Raw genomic sequence first — 24,875 nt, forward strand, 5'->3', positions numbered from 1 at the left:
GTGATTCTATGATTTCAACCTCAGAGCTGTTTTAACTAGGAAAATATTTCAATATATAAATATCAAATGTATTAAAGTTGCTAGCATTTTCATATATGTATTTTAACAGAGAAATATTTTATATTCTTCTCAGAAATTCTCAGCAATGCTCCCTAAAGCGGAAATATAAAAAATACCTCAAGAGATAAATAATAGCATCATCATAATCACGTCTTTTTGAACCAGTATCAACAAAGACAGGAATCTAGAATTAGTCATGCCTCTTACATATACATGTGTTTGGTAGAAATACCAGTTTATGCAACAGGCTCAAGACTTTAATGATACACTTTGAAATAATAAATCCTTTAAATCAAAAAATGGATAAATTTCAAATGATCAGTGAAAGGTTATATTTTTTTCCTAATATGTTTATTCTTATTTCATAGACTCGTAGAATCATAGAATCGTTTAGGTTGGAAAAGACCTTGAAGATCATCAAGTCCAACCATAAGCCTAACACTGCCAAATCTGCCACTAAACCGTGTCCCTAAGCACCACATCTACCCTTCTTTTAAATACCTCCAGGGATGGGGACTCAACTACTTCTCTGGGAAGCCTGTTCCAGTGCCTGACTACCCTTTTGGTGAAGAAATTTTTCCTAATATCCAATCTAAACCTCCCCTGGTGCAACGTGAGGCCGTTTTCTCTCATCCTATCACTGGCTACTTGGGAAAAGCAACAGACCCCCACCTCGCTACAACCTCCTTTCAGGTAGTTATGGAGAGCAATAAGGTCTCCCCTCAGCCTCCTCTTCTCCAGGCTAAACAACCCCAGCTCCCTCAGCTGCTCCTCAGAAGACTTGTGCTCTAGACCCTTCACCAGCTTCGTTGCCCTTCTTTGGACACACTCCAGCACCTCAATGTCTTTCTTGTAGTGAGGGGCCCAAAACTGAACAGAGTATTCGAGGTGCGGCCTCACCAGTGCCGAGTACAGGGGCACTATCACCTCCCTGGTCCTGCTGGCCACACTATTCCTGATACAAGCCAGGATGCTATTGGCCTTTTTGGCTACCTGGGCACATTGCTGGCTCATGTTCAGGCGGCTCTTGACCTCCAGGTCCTTTTCTGCCAGACAGCTCTCCAGCCACTCCTCCCCAAGCCTGGAGCGTTGCATGGGGTTGTTGTGACCCAGGTGTAGGACCCGGCACTGAGCCTTGTTGAATCTCATACAGTTGGCCTCGGCCCATCGATCCAGCCTGTCCAGGTCCCTCTGTAGAGCCTTCCTACCCTCCAGCAGATCAACACTCCCACTCAACTTGGTGTTGTCTGCAATCTTACTGAGGGTGCACTTGATCCTCTTGTCCAGATCATTGATAAAGATATTAAACAGAACTGGTCCCAGTACTGAGCCCTGGGGAACACCACTTGTGACTGGCTGCCAACTGGATTTAACTCCATTCACCACAACTCTTTGGGCCTGGCCATCCAGCCAGTTTTTTACCCAGCGAAGAGTATGCCCGTCCGAGCCATGAGCAGGCAGTTTCTCCAGGAGAATGCTGTTGGAAACGATGTCAAAGACTTTAGTAAAGTCCAGGTAGACAACATCCACAGCCTTTCCTTACCCACTAAGTGGGTCACCTTGTCATAGAAGGAGATCAGGTTAGTCAAGCAGGACCTGCCCTTCATAAACCCATGCTGACTGGGCCTCATCCCCCAGTTGTCCCATACATGCTGTGTGATGGCACTCAGGATTATCTGCTCCATAACCTTCCCTGGCACTGAAGTCAGACTGACAGGCCTGTAGTTCCCCAGATCCTCCTTCCAGAACTTCTTGTAGATGGGTGTCACATTTGCTAACCTTCTATTTCCTTTTCAATTGTTTTACCTTTCAATCTTCACCAAAATAACAATTAATTAAATTTATTGATTCATATAAATTAAAATAAATTCATTGCAAGTTAAGTTTACAAGTGTATATCTTGCCAATCTATTGAAACCCTCAGACATTCAATTTAGCACATAACTGCAAAAATTAAGGTGTTTTGATAGAAAATCAAACTCTTATAGAACGCAAATAAGTCTTCTGTGTAATCATTTGCACTGGTTACATTTACACTAGAAAGCTCAGATATTGGTAAGAAGTTCGCCTGTCCTCTATTTTTCCATGCTGGTGACACAAGCAAGGCATTGTGGTAGCAAAGAAAAAAAGTAACTTGTTTCAAGGGAAGAAATCCTTGATGCTAATTAGTTTAGTCTTTTAAGAATAAACTGTACCAATTGTTGTTGCCTCTTTTATGAGAATATTTGCAATAGATACATTGCTTCTCCAGGTATAGTCCTTCATCTACATCCACTATGAAGACTTCGCAAGACTTGCCTTTCTGCAAACTTGGTAGTATTTGTAATATGAGATGAAAAGTATATTTAAAAGCAAGCTTAGGCATGCTGAGTAGTATGACCCTGAGTATTTCTGACTCCAAAAGCGAATTAACCCAGCTTCAACCTGCCTGAAGCCCATGTTTAACAAAAGAGCGATATGTCAACCTAAAATATCACTGTGACTGCTTTCAAGGTGCGGCCCTAGCAGAAATTGCAAATTAAATTACCAGGGAGGATTCAGAAACACTTCCTTCTGAGGACATGACATTTTTCTTGCAGAGATTTAGAATCAATTACAGTTTTAAAAAAAGTAAGGTGAAATAACTGAGTTTCCCAAGCTCTGCAAATCATATGTCACAAAAAGATGAAAAATTGACAGTCCCAGCCAGCTGTGATCTTTTGCCTTCCTTCCTGTGTTCTTAGTGGAAACTTAATTTGAGAGACATGTCTGATTAGGTCTCTCACTTAGTGGAGGACTTTCTGGATTCATTCTACTTACGGGAAGGCTTCTTGGTTGCCCCGTAATGAGTTGTTATATAGTTGTTTGAAAAGGCAACAGAGCACTTGCCTACATTGTCCTTCATAGGTCAATGATTGCTAACGGGATACAGAATCAGACCCTCCTCCAGGTCAACGGTACACAGCTGTCCCAGGTGGGTAGTGATTATGTGTCATTACAACCTGATCCTTGTTCAGTGTTCTGTCAAAAATGAGATTTTTGTGTTCAATCCATTTCTTAATGGACAGGTGTTACAAACAAATTGGCATTAATTGGCAACATTGTTGGCGGTCTCAGCAGAAAGCCAAAGGTGTGAAATGAACCAGAGGATAAAAGCTGTGATTACAGAGATGATTTCTAAACAGCCAAATTTTTTTAGTGCTTTGGAGGAACAGTGTGGAGAGTTTTCAACATGAGCAGCAGCAGCTGTTTAGTAGACAAAAGGCTTGAAGGTCAGCCAGCTCAGTACACTGGCTCAGACCAAAGGACCATCTAACCAAATAGCTTGTCCCCAGCAGATGCCCTCAAGAGAATACAAGAACAGAGGAAATATGTAAAATTATTCATAGGGTATATTTCCTGCACCTTCTATGATTTCTGGCATAGGGGCTTCCTGACCCAGAGTTTGTTATATAGAGAAATACATTCTTACTTTGTTTTTATCCTACTGTATTTAACCTCTAATCAATACTACTGCTTCTTATATGAAAAGGGCAAGTGAACCACTGTTTCCTAATCCCTTTCTCTGTTATTTATGTTTTTGCATACTTTTGTCATACAGTTCCCTCAGCTGCTTCTTTTCCAGTCTAATGAATCTTTACTTAATCATTATTTGCATGGAAACCATTCCATTCCTTTCAACACCTGGTTTTCCCACAACAGCAAGATCTTATTTTTGAGTGTTAATCGCCTGTTCATATCCCATTACAGTATGGGGAAAGTTAATATTGTCTTTCCTCATGTGCATTACTATACGTTTATCTACTATATTTTTAGCAGTCCTTTTATCTCTCAGTCATTCAGTATCATGAGATTCTTCTGTAGCTATTTGCAGTTTGGTTTTCTTTTTATCATTCTTCATTACTTGCTGTACAGAGTAAACTTGGTCAGTCTGGTGTTCAGCATCTTGTCCATCATTAATCAATATGCTGAACAGCATGTGTAACTGTGGAAGTCCACTGATAGTGCAGTTTTGGTCAACTCTAAAAAATTTGTGAGGCGTGACCTCTGTTTACAAAAGTTGTATTGACCTGCTTCTTCCCCAGTCTGTTATTTTTATCCATGTGTTCAGAAGGGGATACACCAAAGGATCTGTCTCAGATTGAAGTGTTAATACATTTAGGGCAAATTAAAGAAGATTAACTGCTGGTCCTATGATAGTATTTTGTTTCTATGCCATGGTCTTATGGCCATAGGTATGCCCTCTTTTGTCCTTAAGAAGATAAAGAGGGGTCAGTCCAACTTTCTGCTCTGCCATAAACTGGTTAGTAGAACATGGCTTAGTAAGAAACAGACATTTGAAACTTGGATCACTTTGACCCCTTTGTATCCTTTCCCTGTTCTTGGTCATTAATGTTCAGATCATGCAGTAGGGTTTCTGCAGATATAAGTAGTCCAGAACTGGGGGGGGGGGGGGGATTACTCTTTCTAGTGTGTTTTTCTAATATCAAAACTTTGAAATTGTCTGGAGAAGCCACATTTTCTTTAGGAGTTTACATCAGTTGTAGCAGTTTAGCATTTTGGCAGGAATATTTCTATACTGTAGTATCATAACTTTGGGGTTAATAGATTTTGACCAAGTGGTTTTGGCCATTTTTCCCCTTCAATTCATTAATCTAATTAATAGCTGTGGTGTAGATCTTCTAAAATTCTGATCTTTACTTAATTGAGATATTTTTTCTTTACACTGGTATCATACTAAAGCATTTGATTGAAGTGTAAGGGATTAAATGGAAACATTAAATTGCCAGAGTGATCCAGTCATTAATTTTTTGCTGCCAAATGCTCATAAATTGCCTAGAATATTACAGAATATTGTTTAAGAGCCTGCTAAAAGAAGTACAGCTAATAGCTCACAAGAAAAAGACAGGTTTTTATGTTTAAATTGTCTAGATGTTTTCTGTATCTTGAGAGTCAAGAGGATGGGAACAATAGGTGAAGGTGCTTCAGGAATTTTTATGTTCCTTTATTTTCTGATTCTTAGATTTAAATTCAGTGATCATATTCAAGCATTTATGTTTGACTGTAATAAGCTACCTTCTGCTTTATTCTTAGACATTTCAGTTTCCAGACAGGCATGTGAGATTATGTTGATCATTTTCAACTTCAGATTGCATGTGGTTCTGTCAATTATTTTAATTTGTACAGAATTCTAAAATTTGCATCAGATTCTTCACTATGCTCTTATTGAATTTATACTAAGCTTTGGAGACACCTTAGCCTTTTGTGGCTAATTCTATGAAATGGAATTAGTCTATGGACTTGATTATGAAATATTCATACTGCAACAACACCAGGAGATCTCAATCAAATGAAAGCTGGATTGTTCTAGGGATTGCAAATAGTCTAAATGAAATTCCTTTCCCCAAAGAGACTGCAGTCTAAAAGATTCTTTAGTGTTACCAACTCTGGCAATTTCATTACAAATTTTTCATTTACTAGAAAAGTGTCCCTCAATCACTAACTCTCAGTCATCCTGTTAGAATGTGACACTCACTTTTTGATTTATTTAAAGAAGTAAATAGAAAGATCAGGCCTTGCTGACTGTAAGAAAGAGCTTTAGGGGAAAAAAAATTAACCCTAAATCCTTACAAGTGAGAAAAAGAAATAGAAATAGAACAATTCCCAGAATGCTCTTTATTTTGAGTAAGTTTTATGGCTTTTGAACACCTGGGCATGACAGAGCTGAAGTTGGGTCATTCTGTGGTTTATTTGCTTTTGTAAGTACTACTCAGTGCATATTTACAGCTTGTATAAAAATAACCAGCTTTCAACTCCCTTCTCTACCAGAAAGTTCTCTGTACAACCTGGGACAAATAATTTTGGTTCAGAGACAGCACAACTGCCTAACTTTGATCTAAATATCTATGTCTGTGAATCGTTCTCAGCTGCCTCTCTGTAAATAGTATTGCTGTCTTTATAAAAGAGTGAAACGCTCACCTGTCATGGTAGTGAGGAGGTATAAGTACCAATAAAAACTTTTGAATTTATCATTTTTATGCATTTTATGAGAAACTCCTAGCTCATTCTATTGTTTATTTAATAAGTATTTTTTTAAGCTCATAATCATGCTCATAAATCTGGGTTGGTACGCTGAACAGTGGTTTCCAGCATTTTCTAATCTGTTTCTAATTTAATTGATTTTTGCCTGTAAACAGTATTTTGAAATCATTTGCAAACAAAACCAGTTACCATCTTTTTTTTGACAATTTGGGCATAATTCTGTACTTAGTCATTGATACAATGATGTCAACCTCTAGATATTATTTCACAAGGAACAAACTGCATATTGTGCAAGCGTATATTGACTAAGATGTATATCTTTCTGCAGTTTCCTGAATGTTTTAGTGCTAGTGGTTCTGTGACAACTTTTAAAATTTCATAAATATTTTCTTTTTGTCATGTTTCATTCTTGGTGCCTTCATGCACTATTTAGTTGTGATACAGAAGATGCTACATATATGAGCAGGCTGAACAGTCTGCATATAAGCTCTAATTTAGGTTTGAGTAGACCCTTTTATCAATAGCTATATAACCAAGCTAATTCCCCCAACTTAATTTGCATTTGCACACATTCAATTTAAGATTATTTTCTTTTGTATGCTGTAGTTACATGAAATGAGTAGGTTGTAAAATTACGTATTTTCACTATTCTGAGTTCTGGACATCCTTTACTGCTTAGGTGGTATCAACAATCTTGCCTTTCTAGTAGAAGCATTTGAAGGAAAACTTCAAAGATGAAATTTCAAAATTCCTCAGTCTGTATATGGATAGTGATAACACAGAAATCAGAATTTTAAATCTACTATTAAATAACATTATGAATAAAAGTCACAATGCACAAATAAGAATCCAGTTTTCTGTAATGTAGTATTTACATTAGGATATTATTTGTGTCTTTTTCTCTGGTGATTGTTTGAGACATGTAGAAGAGTTACACAGACCAAATTAATTTAAACCAAAAATGTATTTCGTGTTGCATTTAGAGAAAATTCAGGACATTTATGACTAAAAAGTATTTCCTTTTTATTGGCAGTTATAAATATTAACAAAAAAATAAGTATCTTTAATGTTGAGGTAATACTGAAATTAAGTCACAAGCATAATATCAAGATAGCTAGCATTCCTTTCTACATGTATGCTTCTTTTTATTTTTCTACTAAATCCTGAGTTTCTTGAATAGTTTTATTGCTATGATTATTCAGTTCTGAGACAAGGAAAGCCAGAGATGCATATTCATGGTTTCTTCACTATATTGTCTGATAAAATGCACTTACTGATTCTCATTTATTCTGTACAGGCTCCATCATCACCTTCTTCACCCATAGCTAATGAACCAAAATACGAGAAGCGCTGGCTAGACACCTTATCAGTTCCTCTGTCAATGGCTCGAATCTCAAGGTACAAAGCTGGAACAGATAAATTAAGGTTTGTAATCTAAAAGGGGAAGCACTAGCTACCTGTGCCTAATATCTTGCTGTGGAGTATTGGCTATATAAGAATTCTTTGAGTGGAGATATGGAAGTCTTCTTATTAAAAACCATGCAGTCCATCTTCTCTTGAGATTAATGGCGATTACCAAAGATAAAGTAAAAAAGGACAATTAATATAGCTCCTACAAATACATTTCTATAATCTGTTGTATTTTGGGAATTCGGTTAGCATCAACAGCTAGTACAGAGGTTAAGCTTGGCATTACTTGAATTAATTTTCATTCCATATCTCTAATAGAGTAATTCTGTATACCTAAATTCTAATATTATCAATTAACTCTTACTTTACAAATGATAACATAGTGCACAATCATCATGACTATGCTGCATATTATTGTCATACAGAAACTCAACAGGAGATTTTGGCAAAGTACATGGTACAAAATACTGTATTTTTGATTGTAGAACCTTTTTTATCTCAGAGACCTAAGTAATGGTTCATAAAGTAGCTGTGGAATAGAATGTCAGAGGGGATTGTCGTGGACTACAGGAAAGATGAAAGCAAAAGTGAAGTTTAATAAAGCTTCAGTAAATAATGTGCTTGAGAAAGGTTTAACACATCACAGCGTGCATCAGCTTTTTTCTGCAAACCATTCCATGTGGTAGGACTGCCTCAAATCTACCAGTAGTTGTGGTTCAAGTAGTCCACAGTTCTCCATATGTATGAGAGCAGGAGTTCATTCGCTGTTGTTATTTTCAATTCTCTTTATGGGTTGCCCTATATTTGTTTGCTTCTAATTCTTGTTAATGAGTGTTAGAATCTTTATTGAAGCATCAACTCTACAGGTCACCTGCTACCAGGACGTACCAGAAATTCATGTGTATACCTTTCTTGATCTATGCCAAATTTGTTACCTGTTTCTTGAGAATTACCTGGAAAACATTATTTTTCTAGTAGGACAGTTATGTTGCTTTTAACTTAGAGCAATTAGTCTCCTAAATCAGTTGGCAACTCCTCTCCCAGACTTTGCGTTAAAGCATCACAGATGAATAATAATAAATTGGCCAGAAAAGTTTTAGGTTCTTCCACAGTCCTTGTCTGAACTCTTACTTCCATTTTTAGTTTCTCATCACTTCCTCCACCACTTCCTTCCTTCCTACTTCAGCTGACCAGTTCATGTGGTCCAGTCCTTCTCTATCTATCACAGGCCTCCAACCATTCAAGGCTTAGAAGTTCTCCTGTGAATTAAGTGAGCAAACTTCTGTGTGCACATTTAGACATCAACTCATCATCAGTGTTCTTAAATTTAAAGGATAAGTGGAAGAAGATAGAACTTTTAAACCTCTGAGTTCAGTTATCACCCTGATAGTTTGCAGCAGTTTCACTTCCGTTCTGTGCACTCTATGCATTAGATGGAGCAATCTCAAGGGATTCTAGTTCCCAAAACACAGCATGCGCATTTTGAGAATTCTTTGAAGTAAAACACCTTCTGATATTGTACTGGGTCTGGCTGAGATAGAGTTAATTTTCTTCATAGCAGTGCATATGGTGCTGTGTTTTAGTTTGTGACTAAAAGAATGTTAATTACACACCAGTGTTTTGGTTGTTGCTGAGCAGTGCTTGCACAGCATCAAGGCTTTCTCTTTTCCCTGCTCTGCTCCCACTCAAGTAGTAGGCTGGGGGTGGGCAAGAAGTTGGAAGGGCACGCAGCCAAGACAGATGACCTGAACTGACCAGAGGGTTTTTCCATGCCATATACCATCATGCTCAGCAGTAAAAATTGCAAGGAGAGTTTTCCGGGGGAAGCAGCCATTGCTTGGAGACTGGCTGGGCATCATTCTGCTTGTGGGAGACGGTGAGTGGTTGCCTTTGCATCACTTGTTCTGTTGTGGGTTGGTTAGTGGGTTTTTTTTCCTCTTCCCTTTGCTTATTAAACTATCTTTATTTCGACCCACCAGTTTTCTTGCTCTTTCTGTTCTCTCTGGAGAGGGATGGGGGAGCGAGTGGCAGTGTGGATGCATAGCTGCTGGCCCAGGATCAACCCATCACAAATATATTTTTCTCGTAAAGACTGAGGAGCTTAGTGCTTTCAGGTTCAGTCTTGGAGAGACATATTCTCTTGCGATGCATCTCACTCCCATGTATGTTTGTTATACGCAGTGCTCCTTTATTACTGTTTGTTTTTTTTTTTCTTTTTGTTGTAAACACTCTAAAAGAAGATGAAATTGTTACATAAAGCCTATCACCATCCCATGATACTTTTGTTCTACTAAATGCTCCTTGCTTGTTTTGGTAAATCAATAAGAATATCTATATGAGCAGTAAAGGAATACCACCTTGAGATTGACTGTGAATGAGGTGTTTCCCATGTCCTTACTAAAGGTGTTTATTTTTGCCTGACGGATACCAGACTGCTCTTACCGTACTCTCTCCTCCTTTGAAATACATGTACCTATTCTTGCTGTTATCCCCTTTGTATCCTTTTACACTTCCCCATGTTCGTATAAGCATAAATTCCAACATTCATCTTCAGTAATTGCTCTCTAAAATCAAGTGTCTGCTTTGCATGAAATAAAACCTACAAGCAATTACAAGTATAAATGGTGACATCAGTCTGGATAATAATCCTCCTTTCAACCATATGTACGCATCTCCACTGTCTTTCACATATCAGTCTGAAGTCATTTGAATGAGTCCATGACAATTCCCCTGAATGTATCATGGATCCTGCTGACTAATTTGCTAATTTTGCCATTCTCTGAATATTTACTTGAATCATAGAACCATAGAATACCAAGTTGGAAGGGACCTCGAGGATCATCTGGTCCAACCTTTCTTGGCAAAAGCACAGTCTAGACAAGATGGCCCAGCACCCTGTCCAGCTGAATCTTAAAAGTGTCCAATGTTGGGGAATCCACCACTTCCCTGGGGAGATTATTCCAATGGCTGATTGTTCTCATTGTGAAAAATTTTCCTCTTGTGTCCAATCGGCATCTCCCCACTCATTACCCCTCATCTTTTCCATGTGACTCCTTGTAAAATCAGAGTCTTCATCTTCTTTGTAGCCACCCTTTAAATACTGGAACATGGTGATAAGGTCTCCCCTAAGCCTTCTTTTCTCAAGGCTGAACAAACGCAGTTCTCTCAGCCTTTCCTCATACAGCAGGCTTCCCAGTCCTTTGATCATCTTTGTGGCCCTTCTCTGGACCCTCTCCAGCCTGTCCACATCTTATTTGTATAGTGGGGACCAAAACTGAACACAGTATTCCAGGTGTGGCCTGACAAGCACTGAGTAGAGTGGGATAATGACATCTTTATCTCTGCTGGTGATGCCCTTCTTGATGCAACCCAGCATCCTGTTGGCTTTCTTTGCCACAGCAGCACACTATTCACTCATACTGAGCTTGTCGTTCACCAGGACCCCCGGGTCCCTTTCCACAGAGCTGCTTCCCAGGCAGGTAGATCCCAGCCTGTGCTGCACTCCTTGATTATGTTTTCCCAGGTGCAAGACCTTACATTTGTCTTTGTTGAAATTCATAAGGTTCATGTTAGCCCATTCTTCCAGCCTATCCAGGTCTTTCTGCAGGGTGGCTCCCCCTTCCAGAGTGTCTACTTCCCCACTCAGTTTGGTATCATCGGCAAACTTCATCAGAGTACACTTGATCCCACCATCCAGATAGACAGATCACTTATGAATATATTAAACAGTGTTGGGCCCAATATCGGTCCCTGGGGACCCCCACTTGTGACAGTTGCCAGTTTGAAAAGGAGCTATTTACCACCACCCTCTGGGTGTAGCCTGTCAGCCAGTTCCCCACCTACCACACGGACCACTTGTCTAGACCATAACGTATCAGTTTCTCTAGGAGGCGGCTGTGGGAAACCGTATCGAAAGCCTTGGAGAAATTCAGGTAGACAATGTCCACTGCTCGCCCCACATCAACCAAGCGGGTTACTTTGTCGTAGAAGGTGATCAGGTTTGTAAAGCACGATTTGCCCTTGGTGAATCCGTGCTGGCTTTTCCCCATCGCATGCTTCATTTGACTCATGATAGCCCCCAGGAAGATTCGTTCCATAACTTTCCCAGGAACTGAAGTAAGACTGATGGGCCTATAATTTCCTGGATCCTCCTTTAAGCCCTTCTTGTAGATGTGGTGACATTAGCATTCTCCAGTCTTCTGGGGTGTCCCCTGATCTCCACAACTTCTCAAAGATTATGGAAAGCAGCCTCACAATGACGTCAGCCAGCTCTCTTAACACCCTCGGGTGGATAATGTCAGGGCCCATCGATTTGTAGGGGTCAAACTCCTGTAATAGTTCACATACCAACTTTTCCTTCACTGACAGTGGGTCTGTGATTGCATCAGCCTGGATTTTTGTTCCCAAGGCCTGGGGCCCAACCGTGCTGGTAAAAACAGAGATGAAGAAAGTGTTGAGAACTGCTGCCTTTTCAGCCTTACTGGTGAATAATTCACCTCTCCTGTTTAACAGCAGGCCAATATTTTCCTTCTGTTTCTGCTTGTTGTTTGCATACCTGAAGAATCCTTTCTTGTAGTTTTTGACCTCTCTGGCCAATTTCAATTCAAGCTCAGCTTTTGCTTTTCTAACTGCATCTCTGCACACCCTGGCAATGCCCTTGTAGTTCTCAACGGGTATTCGTCCACTTTTCCATCTCTGGTGTGCTGCTTTTTTGGTTTTGAGCAGACGCAGAAGCTCGCAGTTAAGCCAAGGGGGTCTCTCGCTCCACCTACTTCCCTTACCTTTAAAAGGGATGAACTTGTGCTTCTAGGAGAGCATTCTTGAAAAAGTCCTAGCAGTGACTGGCTCCTTTATCCTCCATGGAAGCTTCCCACGGAATCCCTCCCAACTAAGCTCTGAGCGAGCTGAAGTTTGCTCTTTTAAAATCTAAAATCTTTGTCGTAGTACTAACCTTCAGCCTGCTCAGCCGGATCCCAAACTCCACAATATTGTGATCACTGCAGCCAAGGCTGTCACTGACCAAGAAATTACAAAGCAGGTTTTCTTGTTTTGTGAGTAGCAAGTCCAGCAGTGCCTCATTCCTGGTTAGCCCATCTAACATTTGTATGAGGAAGCAGTCCTCTACACATTCCAGGAACTTGACAGATGACATGTAAGCTGCTGTATTGTTCTTCCAGCAAATGTCTGGGTAGTTGAAGTCACCCATAAGAACCAGGTTCTGTTGACCCAAAGCTTGCTTAAGTGACCCTAATATTGCTTTGTTGGCCTTATCGTCTTGGAGCCTATCTACATACATAGGTAAACAGCATGCCTGCTTTTTCAGCATTAAATGAGTCCATGAGTCTATATGTCATCCTTGTAACTTTTTGTCTTCCTCGTGTTCTTTGTCATATCATCGTTTTGTTGCAATGCTTCATTATATATTATCCTCTAAGTTACCTCAGTTGGTCTTGAGAAGGTGCACTGCCACCAGAACAGCCAGATTACTTTTTAAGTCTGTGTTGTTGAAGTATTGGAACTGTCTTCTGTAGTGTCACATACACAGCTGTGTGCCTTCTCTTCAGCTAGATGGATTGTATGAAAGGCCTGTTCCCCTACTCCCTATCTGTATCGTTCTTTCCATCAAAATTATCTATATCCCTTTGGCTTTTGACATTCCCTTTATAACAATGCAAAATGTTATGGCTTGGAAAAGGATATTGAAGCCTGTATGATTATTTTGCTCTCTAGCCACTCACACGTAATGCACACTCTGATTTCTTCAATCCTTCTTTTCCCTGACAGAAAAACAGCTTTTTCACCTGTGAAATTCTTGCAGTTGGCTACAGCAGACTTAGCATATTTTTGTTACTCAAATCAATTACAGACCGATTGTTTTAATATATAGTATTTTATATTCTATGTATAGTATCTGTAAGTCCAACTACTCTTGTGGTTCTGATGTGGTAAGTTGCTGTCAGCCAGTCTGGATGGCCCCTCTGACCTCATTCGCTTGTCTTCTCCATCATATTCAAGACTGTTTCATATTTTCAGCATTCTTTTTTTGGTGGTGTAAATAAGCTCCAACTTTCAGATAACCTTAGGAATAACAAAAAGGTGGTCTGTCATAAGGTCGAACAGAGTCTGATATGTTACTGAAGGACATCTTTTTGTTGCCTTTATTTTAAAAAATATAGAGTATGACAATGTATGGCATGTCAGCATCTTGCTCAATATTTTTGACCATTTTCAATTAGAAACATGTTATATAGCTAGAGTTGTCTGTTAGACTGTAGTATACTTTCAACGTGGTTTAGATCAAGTCTAGTCTAATCTAATCAGATTAGGCTATATTACTTTGTGGTTAAACTATGCCTTTTAAATTCCTCAGACTTCATTTGAGTTTTCCACTAACTTTGGCAAGAAAGGTCATACTTTTAGCTCTTGTGTCATGAAATGGCCAGGGACACCTGTATCTGTTTGATTGTTATTCTTTTTTCATGTAAGAGAAAGGAGTTACCTTTGACTTTTCATTTCACTTGACTTTTCATTTCATTTTTCCCAGGAAGTCTTAAGACTGGTGACTTAATGACGCAAGAGTATATTTTTTGTATATTTTAGATCTTGTCAGCACCATAGATATTAACAGAAACAAGAGAGAATGGGATAGATTTTTTTTCCTTCCTTACACATGAAGAGGAATGAATGAAAATACTGCAGAGTGGGACTGTGAAATGTGTTCGTCCGTATCACAAAACAGAAGCAAAAAATCCCCCAGAATATCTTAAAGGAAAGATAAGAAATGCAGTAGATGTTCCTCTTCTCAATGCAGGATCTTTCCAGTTACATCTTCAGAATAGAAACATTGTATTATCTCCCGAAGTCACCTTTAATTAGTGTTTTTCATATTATTGATATGATTGGACTCTATCTGAATATTTCTGTGCAGCATGCTGATTAGTCTTTTTCATTACTTATTAATTCAATAACTTTTTTATTCACTTGCCTTTATAATATAGCACGACTACTTCTATCATTCTACATGTGTCACCATCCATCAATGTAATTTTTCTCTGTAAGAGGTAAGGTAATATATACAGTGAGAATTCTGTTCCTGTGAATACTCTTAATTGCTAGCTGGTAATGGAAATATTTATTGACTGTTGAGGATAGAGTTGGTCACTTAAATGTGGTGTAAGTTTAACAGAGAAATAATGAGATCAGTAAGTCTTTGTCATGCAAAGGAATTTGTAGTTCATGGCATAGTTTGGAGTGGTTTTATTTTTAAGATAGGAAAGTAAAGGTAGATAGCCTTATAGAAGTTGGAGAACTTGGAAAGATTATAATCTTTCATTTTTCCTATGGAATGTCTAAATCCTTATTTGGAAAAATGTGTAGATAAGTGTTTTCAGTCCTTACATCAGATACTGAAAGTACTATATAATCATTTTTATTTGCTTTGTTGACTGGAGCTTTAAGTGAAGGTACAATAGCTATAATCTCTTGAACATGATGAGTTTAGAGACTGAAAAAAAAATTGCTAATTTGGAAGGTGGAAATTAAACTGAAGAAATTAGTGGACTGGAAGTAATTCAGGCCCAGTAGCTATGAGTCCAGGTAGCTATGATCCCAATTACAAAACAACTTAATTAGATTTAGGTATTATTTTCTATTTCTTGGTATTCTGGCCATTACAATTACTACAGGGTATTTTGTGATTTTTTTAAAATGTGTTTTTTTTTTGGGGGGGGGGGGGGGGGGTAAATTGGCTCACTGGTTTCCTAACAGAATTCTCCTGAAGAATTCTATGTTCCATTTTAACATCTCAGTAAGTTAACAAAATGCCTTTAATTAGATAAATAAATTGGAAAGTAAGAAATTGAATAAACCATTTTGAGACAGGTATAGGAATTAAACACCAGCTCTCTGAGTTACAAAAACTGAATGCGTATTTGCTCACAGTTTTCAGTAACAATTATGTTGAACATGAAGGTAAGAAGAACAAGTATGTACCTGAAAGATATCACAATCAAACTGATTTGGAGCAATAGGGTGGGAGACAGTGGCAGAGAAATTAACATCTACTAAAAGATAAGATGAAAAAGAAAGTATAGGTTTGGAGGGATATTATTAATAGGGTGCCTTAAGGGCTATTTGACTGATGATGCAGAAAACAGTACACTAATTAAAATAATCAGTGACACAGAATCAGCATCATCAGTACAGAAGAGGAGCACAATATGTTATGACAGGATAGAACTATTGGAAATGGGATGCAACACAATAGTACAAAGTGCAGAGGGATGACATTAAGGATTGTTACTACAACAGAAGAAAAACCCCTATGAAATAGTTTTTCATGGGAGCCTAGTGGAGCCTTTTGGTAGAGGGCAGCAGAGGAAGGCAAAGACTGAGTACAGCAGTTAGGCAGAGAATAACTCTGAAACACCACTGTCCTGCAGACTTACAAAGGAGAAATAGATATTTTAGAGCATAGCAGTAGAAATACTTTCCAGAAGTAAGAAGCATTAAAACCATTATACAAACACTGCTAAGGCCCCATCTAGAATCTATGTGCAATTCTGGTTATTTAAATTAAAACATAAAATTTTCTATTGGAAATTTTCTCTTTTCTCAAAACGTATTGTACTGTCACTTGCAGTTCCTGTTTTTAGCTGTAGTATTTTAGGATTTGGCAACTGAGGTTTCCTTTGGCACTTAAGGACTTTCAACTTCTTTTTTTTCCATTCTGCATAGAGTTAGAAAGTGACATTCATTTTCAATGGCTTTTAGACCTGATAGCCTTGTAATAAAATTGATATGTTTTTCTGTGGGCAATGTTTTGTGATTTCTACCATGTGTATTGATTTTTTGACTACAGTTACAAAGTACTAAAACTAGCTTAGCATCTGCTTGTGTGGGAGTCCATTCTGTAACCTTTGTACTGAATTTGTTGAGCTTTGGACCCTTCCAGAAAATACTTCAGTATGTCTTTAGGAATGTGAGGTGCAGGACAATTTATTGTTTTTTACTGCATTGTTCAGGTGATATGTAAAAATAAGCCATGAAGTCAGTGGATTTTTAAAAAAAATTGTGCTATGTACAGTTTTTTAAGGTCTGCCTGAAGACTGCTATGTGTATTTTTCTTTAAAAGCATCATTAAAAGAAATGTTTCCAGTACGTTTGTCACAATTCTGCTCAAGCAGCAAGACATTCTGGAAATCAGTTGCAAGGGGTCAGGTAAATGCAGGCTACAGAATAAGACTTGCTCAGCAGAACGTAAACAGAAAGATACATAAGAAGGGACCAGGCATTCTGCAGATCTCTCCACAATAAGAGACTGACTTACCCTTGGCTAGAATAAGCTGCTACATCAGAGAAGAATCAAGGTATAGATAGGAAAAAGAAGCTAGACAGGAGCTATGCCACACAGTTAGAATAAAAGATCAGCACGGAACATTGGTTCTTAGAGACTGGGACCACTTTAGTACCTGTTCCTTATGTGAGAAGTGAAGTGAAATGTTTTGGACAGAAATGAGCAATACTTTTGGATGCAATACACTTGCAGTCTCAAAGTATATCAAAAATCAGTGACATGAAAACTAAGGAAATTGCTATTTCTTTGTGCTCTAGGGCAATATATTCACATGCTTAAATACATCCTTTTAATTCTGTTCAGTAGTGTGAAGCCAACATAAGGAGAGTGAGCTGGTTTATTTTTTGAATCTTCATCCCCACGATATTTAGCTTCTACTTTTAAAATCTGTACTGCAACTAAATGCACAGGCAAAAATGAAGCACTTTCATTCTTTTCAGGATGCGTGTGCTCAGCAACAATTTCCGCTTTCCCCCAAAGATGATATGTTGCTCTGGAAAATTGATGTGACGCCTCTTCCCTCTTGTGTGTTCTAGTATATGGCGTCCATTAGAAGACAGAATGGTGGATCCCACCATGGCACATTGCCAGCAAGCAGAAGAAAAGACAGAATAAATCCTGTCCCCCCAAAAACATAAACAGATTATTACTCTCAGTGAATTGTTCATATTAATATTACCACTGAGTTCAAAGAATTATTACTTTTTGTTTGTTTGTTTCTAGAGAAGTTGAGACTTATTTTGTCTTTTCTTCTGCTTGCTGACAAAATACTAAGTTCTAATCCACCAGGATTAGCTCAGTAAGACTCTACCCCCAGATGTCTTCAATAAATGCCTCAGGATAAATAGCCTTGAGTTTCAGCAGCAGACCTGCTTGCTTCCCACGCTGACACCAAAAAAGAAAAAAAAATCTGGAGCAAGCTGAATATGTTGAAGTCTGTGAAGCTCATTACTTAAGTTTTCTCGCTGTTACTTTACAAAATACCTGTTTTTTCAAGGAATACATATTTTCAGAGGAGTGTTACGGGAAAAAACTTATTTGCCTTATGTTATCAATAATTATAATTATCAAGCTATATTGCTCTTTATTCTGAAAGCAGAGGGTATTTAGATTTCAAAGGAATCCACCATATTACTAAGTGTAAGTCAAGCACATGGGTATCTGTTTTTCGCTAACAAACATGTCTGAATTTCATACACAGTATAAATTGGATATTTAAATCATGTGGAGAACTGAACATCTTGAAGAAGTAATCTTTTGTATATAATTTAAATGTAATGGCACTGATGATTTCTGTAGTCATGACAGAGATTTGTTGTCATGAGGTATAGACTCTCCTCATGTCAAAAGATTTACAGAGCTTGAACCTGGACCTGAATTGGCATTACAGTGGCAGCAGGTCCAATAATTATTATCCAAATACAGATTTTGTTAGCCATCTTATGCCTGTCAAAAAATACCTAGAGACATTTATGTATTATATTGGAAATTGAAGCCATTGACATCAAATCAGCTGTGGGACATCATTAAGGTAAATCCAGTCTTCCTACAAGGGGTACTATGAAATACAGTTAGATTATTTATTATTTGAAATTCTAACCTCTCCCACACACTTCCATTGTGCTTAAGGAGCAATTAGAAAATAACATGCATCTTTATTATCCTAGTGATGACAATAAATTATAAATACTTGCATTAAGACTTTTTAAAAATACAGCTGAAGGGTTTTTAACTTTAATAATAACTATTTTGCCAATGCCTTCAATAAGATGGTGAAACCAGTCTTGTTTGATTTGCTAATTTATGTTTTCTAATATTTTCTTGTACTTTCTGAGTAGAATTAACATGTGACTTATGCTCTGAATCTAAGAAGACATCTGCATGTCAATAACTTAAGGCAAAATGACATTCCACTTAAATTCTGTGAGACCATTCACATGCTTAAAATCCTTGTGTGATTGGGTTTTAATGGATGAGAATCATCCCACCTGACTATAGACATCGAATAGTCATTCACCTACAAATGTGCTAAATCCCTGGACTCACCTTGGAGTCAAGGGAAAGAAGTAAGCATCTCCAGAGAATGACCAGCTCACCTATCTTGTGCACTTACTTATGAGAAAACAAAATCGTTCTGAGTTTAGCATGACTCACTTACAGAATCATTGAATAATTCAGGCTGGAAGGGATACTGGAAGTCAGCTAGTCCAGCTCCCTGCTCAAAGCATGTCTAAGGAGATCATATTGCCCAGGGCCATCTCTTGTCAATTCCTGAACGCTTCCCAGGGTGGAGATTCCACAACCTCACTGGGCAACCTGTGCCAGTATTTGATCACCTTCGTGGGGAAAAAAACAAAACAAAACAAAACAAAACAAAACAAAAATCTACTGTTGAACTGAAATTTGCCATGTTCCAGCTTGTGTCTGCTGCCTGTCATCCATATACTTAGGCAACAGAACTTTATATGCCTGGATGGGGTGAAATCCATCTCGCTTTAATTACCACTAACTGACAGTTGTGCTGGAATTATAAAACACATATTAATAAGTATATATACACTCTATTCTCCAGCCCACGACGGTGACTGGTCCTACTACACATTCTGCACTCAAGAGAGGACAGCAGTACACTGATACTGCATATAGCTTTCAGTCATTCAAGCTGCTCCTGTTACCCTGCAAGACTCCTCCGCCCCTTTCTTCCATACAAATGAAGCATGCTGAGACTGTAATTCCTCAGATTTTTCTGTCTGCAGCAAAGCCAAATACCTCGCACCTGCATCGCACTCTTTTCTCTTTCAGCTGACAATATTACCCTTGTTCTTTCTCCTCAGCAATGCCAGTGTAACTATTTGTGTGACTTCATGGGGAACAGGACAAGAGGTCTCATGAATGGTAAAACTGTCCCCTCTCCCACTATCCTTTTCTGCTGCACAAGTTATTACAAATCTAATGGGATACAACTGCTTCTACTGCCACATCAGTTAAGAAAATATCTGTAGGAGCATAATGTCTGTTATTTCAGTTATCTTACTTCATTACTCCCAGTTTAATAGAAAATAAACCAAAGTTACAGTACTGGAAGCAAAATGTTCACAAAAAAAATCAAAGATGAAATGCAATCCAAGTTTACGTTTAGTACTTTGATATCTTTTTAGCTATGTAGTTTCTGTTAATAGTCCAATTATATAAGCAATTTTGAACAATTTTTTAAGATATGAGGCTGTATGTCATTTACAATACAAAATCCCATTATTTTTAACACAGAATTTCAAAGAGATTAAATAATTCAGAGAATTCTTTTTTGGGAATTTCCATTCAGATCCACCCATAATCCACAATACTTCAGGCTAAATAGAAATTCTAGCAAGAGGGCCATATACTACTATAAACAAGCCACTAGAAAATGCTGTAAGAAAAGCAATAAAAACTAAAGTCAGACATCAAAATATCATACAAACAGGAAAGAAGACTGATTTAAGACCTGGGAAGATGTGAAGCTGATCAAATCTGTCTGCCTATATCAGCATGGTAGTAAACTTAAGGTAAAACAGCTGCTGTCAGACAAGCATCTAGGTTTTTATTAAGGATATACAGTAAAACATTGAGATAAGTCTAATGGAAAGATGGTTTCACATGCCACAGATACTGCAAATCCTAACATATATTTTGCTGAAATTTTTAGCCTCCAGTAAAGTAAAAAGTCAGCTGGCACTGAAAATACATTTTCTCTTAGAAAGTCTTTGGATTTAACACCTCTATAGTAGCTAACTGCTCATACGGCAAAATATGCTTTATTAATGTTAATGAATATTAATTGTTTCAAAGTGTCAATGTCAGCAAGAGACCTTAAGTCTATCAATGCCCATCTGTTATTGTGACTGCCATTCTCACAAAGACAGTGTTTATTTTATTAAAAGAAATTAATGCAGTAAGCAATCCCCAAAAGAGACCAGGAATGCAGGTCCATTCATCATTTCACCATGAAAGTGAGATAGAAAGAGGCTGAATACAGAAAACAGTGCATCATGCTCCTTAGTGGAAATGCTTGCAGGAGACAAAGTTACAGATTGGGAGGCAAATGTGAAAATAATAAGAAATGTGAGGGTAATACGACCCAAATTTCTACAGTTTAGGAAAAGCAAACATTCTTTTCTGGTTCTAGTTGCAATAATCAGTACAGTGACAGCAGGAGTAGAAGAGATGGGAATTTCCTCTAAATGTGTTTTAAAATAGGCTTGCAGCGTCAGAGAAAAAAAATAAAAAAAGCCAAGACGTCATCTTGTTTTGTGGCAATGAGATGACTTCATAGCATCTTGAGACCTCTCAAACTTACTATTTGATATTAAATGGAAAGCTTGTCTTTCTCAGCTAACAGGAATAGGTGCTTAGTTGTGCCTCTATTTTTTTCTTTTCCGTGTTTTGAGGAAATGGAGAAAGGCATGGTATTTAAGCCTCTAGAATTTATTTTCTCCTGAATCCCAGTGCTGTCTTGGTGCCTTCATTGATTTTTTCACTTAAAGCAAAAACAAAAGCCTGAGCATTCATTTGGTTAAGCTTTTATTTTTAGTTTGGATATTTGTTTTTACTTGTAGCCTTATATACACTATGCTTTTCAGACCACAGTGTGGTACATGTAACAATATGTTACAACATCTGTAGAGGGAAACTATTCTAACTGGAGGCAAGAAATAATCATAGTAAAGTTAAGTAAGGTTGAGAGCAAAATCACTGTATTACTAGCACAGAATTCATGGCTGGCGTCTGTAAACTTTGAAAACCCTGGCCTGCTCTTTTCATATTTTATTTAATGCACTGAACTTCTTTCTGGTAAAACTAGCTTTCTGTCTGAGTCAGCCCAGTGGGGACAGTGGTGCCCCAAAGGTCTCAGTCCACTGTGCCAGGCAGTGTGACCACCTCCGGCACATCAGTAGCCTTGAGCCAGACAGAGCTCCTGGGGAAGGATGTCCTGGTGTCAGTCTGCAGGGGCAAGGGAACAGCTCTGCAGGAAAGGGCTTGGGGAGCTTGGCAGACAGCACATTGAGCATGAGTCAGCTGTACGCGCTTTCAGTGATGAAGGGTAACCACGCATGGGGCTGCATTAGCAGTAACGTAGTCAGCAGGTCAAGGGAAGTGATTATTCTCCTCTACTTTGCATTCCTGAGGCCGCATCTGAAATACCTGCATCTAAAATACTGTGTCCGGTTTTGGTCTTCTTGTGGAAAAGAGATATGTATTTTAAACCAGTTAGTGAGGAGGCTGGACTAGAGGACTTGCAGGATCCCTCACACCCTATTTGATTCTGTGCAAATATCCTGTCAGTGAAGTGTTCAGACCTCTAGATGCATTTGTTTTAATTTTGTTAACTGTCTTTTATAACTGATCACCATGTTTTTATAAGGTAAAGGACAACAGGAGTTTTAGTGTAATCTGCACTATTACCAGCACCATGTTTCAAATGGTAGAAGATTGGTTAATTTTTATAATAAAAATTGTTATTTTTTAATCTTGATTGCCTGTGTTGGTTGCATTAATTCTTAGCGGAGGAGTTCCCTTCTGTGATCTTTCATCAGCTACTTGTACAACTTTGTGCCACTTGGATAAGGCATTCACACTGCATGCCTTTATGCATCTACTGAAGCCAAGTTAATATCTAGGCACCCTGTGGATTCAGTGGAGAGCATGTGCTATTTCTTGACTCTCTTAAATGCTCTGGATTGTCCTCTCTGTCTGTATAAGGATTCTAGCATCTTAGCTTTGATATTTGAATTTGATATCTAAAAGTTAGGCATTGTGAATGTCTTCTCTTCACGGCCCCAAATTAAGTCTGTTTCCATGCTCCACTGTGTATCAACGCATAGGGAATGACAGATCTTCACTGTCTCAGTGGGACGTTGAAAAGAGATCATACCATAAGTCAGTCCATTACAGCCCTGTTGGGATCTTTGTCAGAGCCTTAGGTAAAAGGAACAGTTGAGAGGTGATTATGTCACTCAGTTTACTTGAAGACAATAAAAGGATTTGTTTTGACCTTTTCTTTCTTTCTGAAGAGGTGAAACAGATTTACTGAAATGAAAGTGACACAGAATTGTGCCATTGCCATCAAGTTTCAGTAGTTACCATGATAATTCAATCATGAAAGGAAACCAAGGGAATCAGCCAATATATATTTAAGTCTTCAGACCAAGAATGTTATTTTTGCAAACAGCAAGTATAATGCTTTACGACTCTTTTAACAGTAGAGCATATCAGTTAATGTATATATATATCTATTAGGATACTTTGTCCTGTTAATATTGTGTGTGATGGGTATTTTAGATGACCTTTTTTAGCAAGTATATAGAGTTCAGTATTCATGTTCACCATTAAACTCCCTACCAATGACAAATGTTAGGTTAATAACTTTTTCAGTAAGTCATGAATGAATAACTGCCTATTAACCTCTATGTGTCATTTTGAATGCTCATGTTGACATATATCATAAATTAAGCAGTTGAGGACTTCACCTTAGATCAGAGAATCCCAGGAAAACCCAGTAACTTCACAGAGCAGTTATTCTTGATTCAGTAGTTTGCTTTCTTCTAGGTTAATACCAAAAAGAAAGCAATATAGCATATAAGTATAAATATCTAACTTGTAAATGTAGAAGGTAGCAATGATATTCTCCAAATTATATATGAAACAAACATAAGCACAATCATTCAGGTAATTATAATTGTCTTTCACAATAATATATGACTAAAATCTAATTCTCATGACACTCATGGGCATTTAAATAATACATGTAGCTTTCTGAAGTGTAGTTGCTGAAACTATTACATGTCACGTTTTAAATTTAGAGCAGTGTACTTCCATGCCACTACTTAATGAACTTTTGTTGTTCCTATTGAAAAATCTCGTAGCTAAAAAAACATATCCTACCAGCATCCAAATGTGGGGGATTTCAGAGGTGCATACATGGTGCTTAACTTACTGCAGATAGTAAGGAAAGTATTGGCATTTGCAGAATAAAGTTGCTATAAACACATACAAGATGCATAAAAAAATGAATAAAATGCAATTGCACATTAGCATGTGTCAGTGCTGTTTTGAGAAAGAACCCTACATTCAAAAACTATTTAAAGGAGCTCCTAACTACATTTTTCAAATTTCTATGTCATAAAAGAACTTAAAGGAAACATTGCTTAGAATGTTATATAGAAAAGTATAGGAATCCAAGAAATTAAAGCTAGGAAAGGCAGTTCTTTGCAACTTAATACATTCCTAGTAAACAAAACCAAAACGCAATAAAGAAAATAGTCATTTTGGTTTAAAAAATGTTTATGTTTGTTCAAAAAGATCTAATTCATACTTCCTGAATACACTACCTTAAGTTCAGTAGTTATGAACGTAATATATATACTCAAGGGAAGTAAATGATTACCGCATACATATGCGGGTACAGAGAAAGTGCTTGTTTTATGTGTTGCTCCTGGTACTGCCCATTGTTATCCTTTTTTTTAATCGCCTTTCTTTTGATTTGTAAGGTTAAGACTCAAAACTTGTCAAAAGGTGTAAAAATCACTTGAACACTGAGAAGTATTGGGCAGTTCCAGAAAATTGACGTATCTTCCTTTACGGACATATTTCTTCTTACTGCAGATCTAATGCATTTGAAGTGCTGGCACTCGATGGAGTTAGTACTGGGATACTTCAGTTTTATACAGCCCAGGAGAGTGCTGACTGGCTGAGAGCAATATCAACTAACATCAGTGATTTGACACTTCAAAATGTATGTTATTTTCTGCATATTTTCTTGTCTATGCTATTGTAAAATTATTTCTAATCTTCCAAGGGTAGAAAATAATTCACATTTAAGATACAATATATAAAATGCATGTGTATGGGGAGGAAAAAGAGAAAAGGAAGAGCAGGGAGAGGTTGTCTGGTCAATTAAAAGTATCAAGAAGTTTTCACGACTTGCAGTGTTATTATAGAACAAAGAGTAGCAGAAAATCAGATTGCATTTATTATTTTAAAGATTTTTTTA

At 37.8% G+C, this 24,875-nt stretch overlaps 1 protein-coding gene across 1 annotated transcript in view; it reads left to right on the forward strand.

Annotated features, from left to right (window-relative positions):
- SNTG2 (syntrophin gamma 2) overlaps nt 1-24,875 on the forward strand; it is a 286,578-nt gene that overhangs the window by 193,574 nt on the left and 68,129 nt on the right. The window contains exons 9-10 of the mRNA XM_087775769.1: nt 7,379-7,506; nt 24,488-24,617. Coding sequence (XP_087631895.1) covers nt 7,379-7,506; nt 24,488-24,617 — 258 coding nt within the window. The remainder of the gene's footprint in view (nt 1-7,378; nt 7,507-24,487; nt 24,618-24,875) is intronic.

This window comes from Nipponia nippon, unplaced genomic scaffold, assembly GCF_047370975.1.
Source record: "Nipponia nippon isolate SJK-2023a ecotype South Korea unplaced genomic scaffold, ASM4737097v1 scaffold_4, whole genome shotgun sequence".
NCBI lineage: Eukaryota > Metazoa > Chordata > Aves > Pelecaniformes > Threskiornithidae > Nipponia > Nipponia nippon.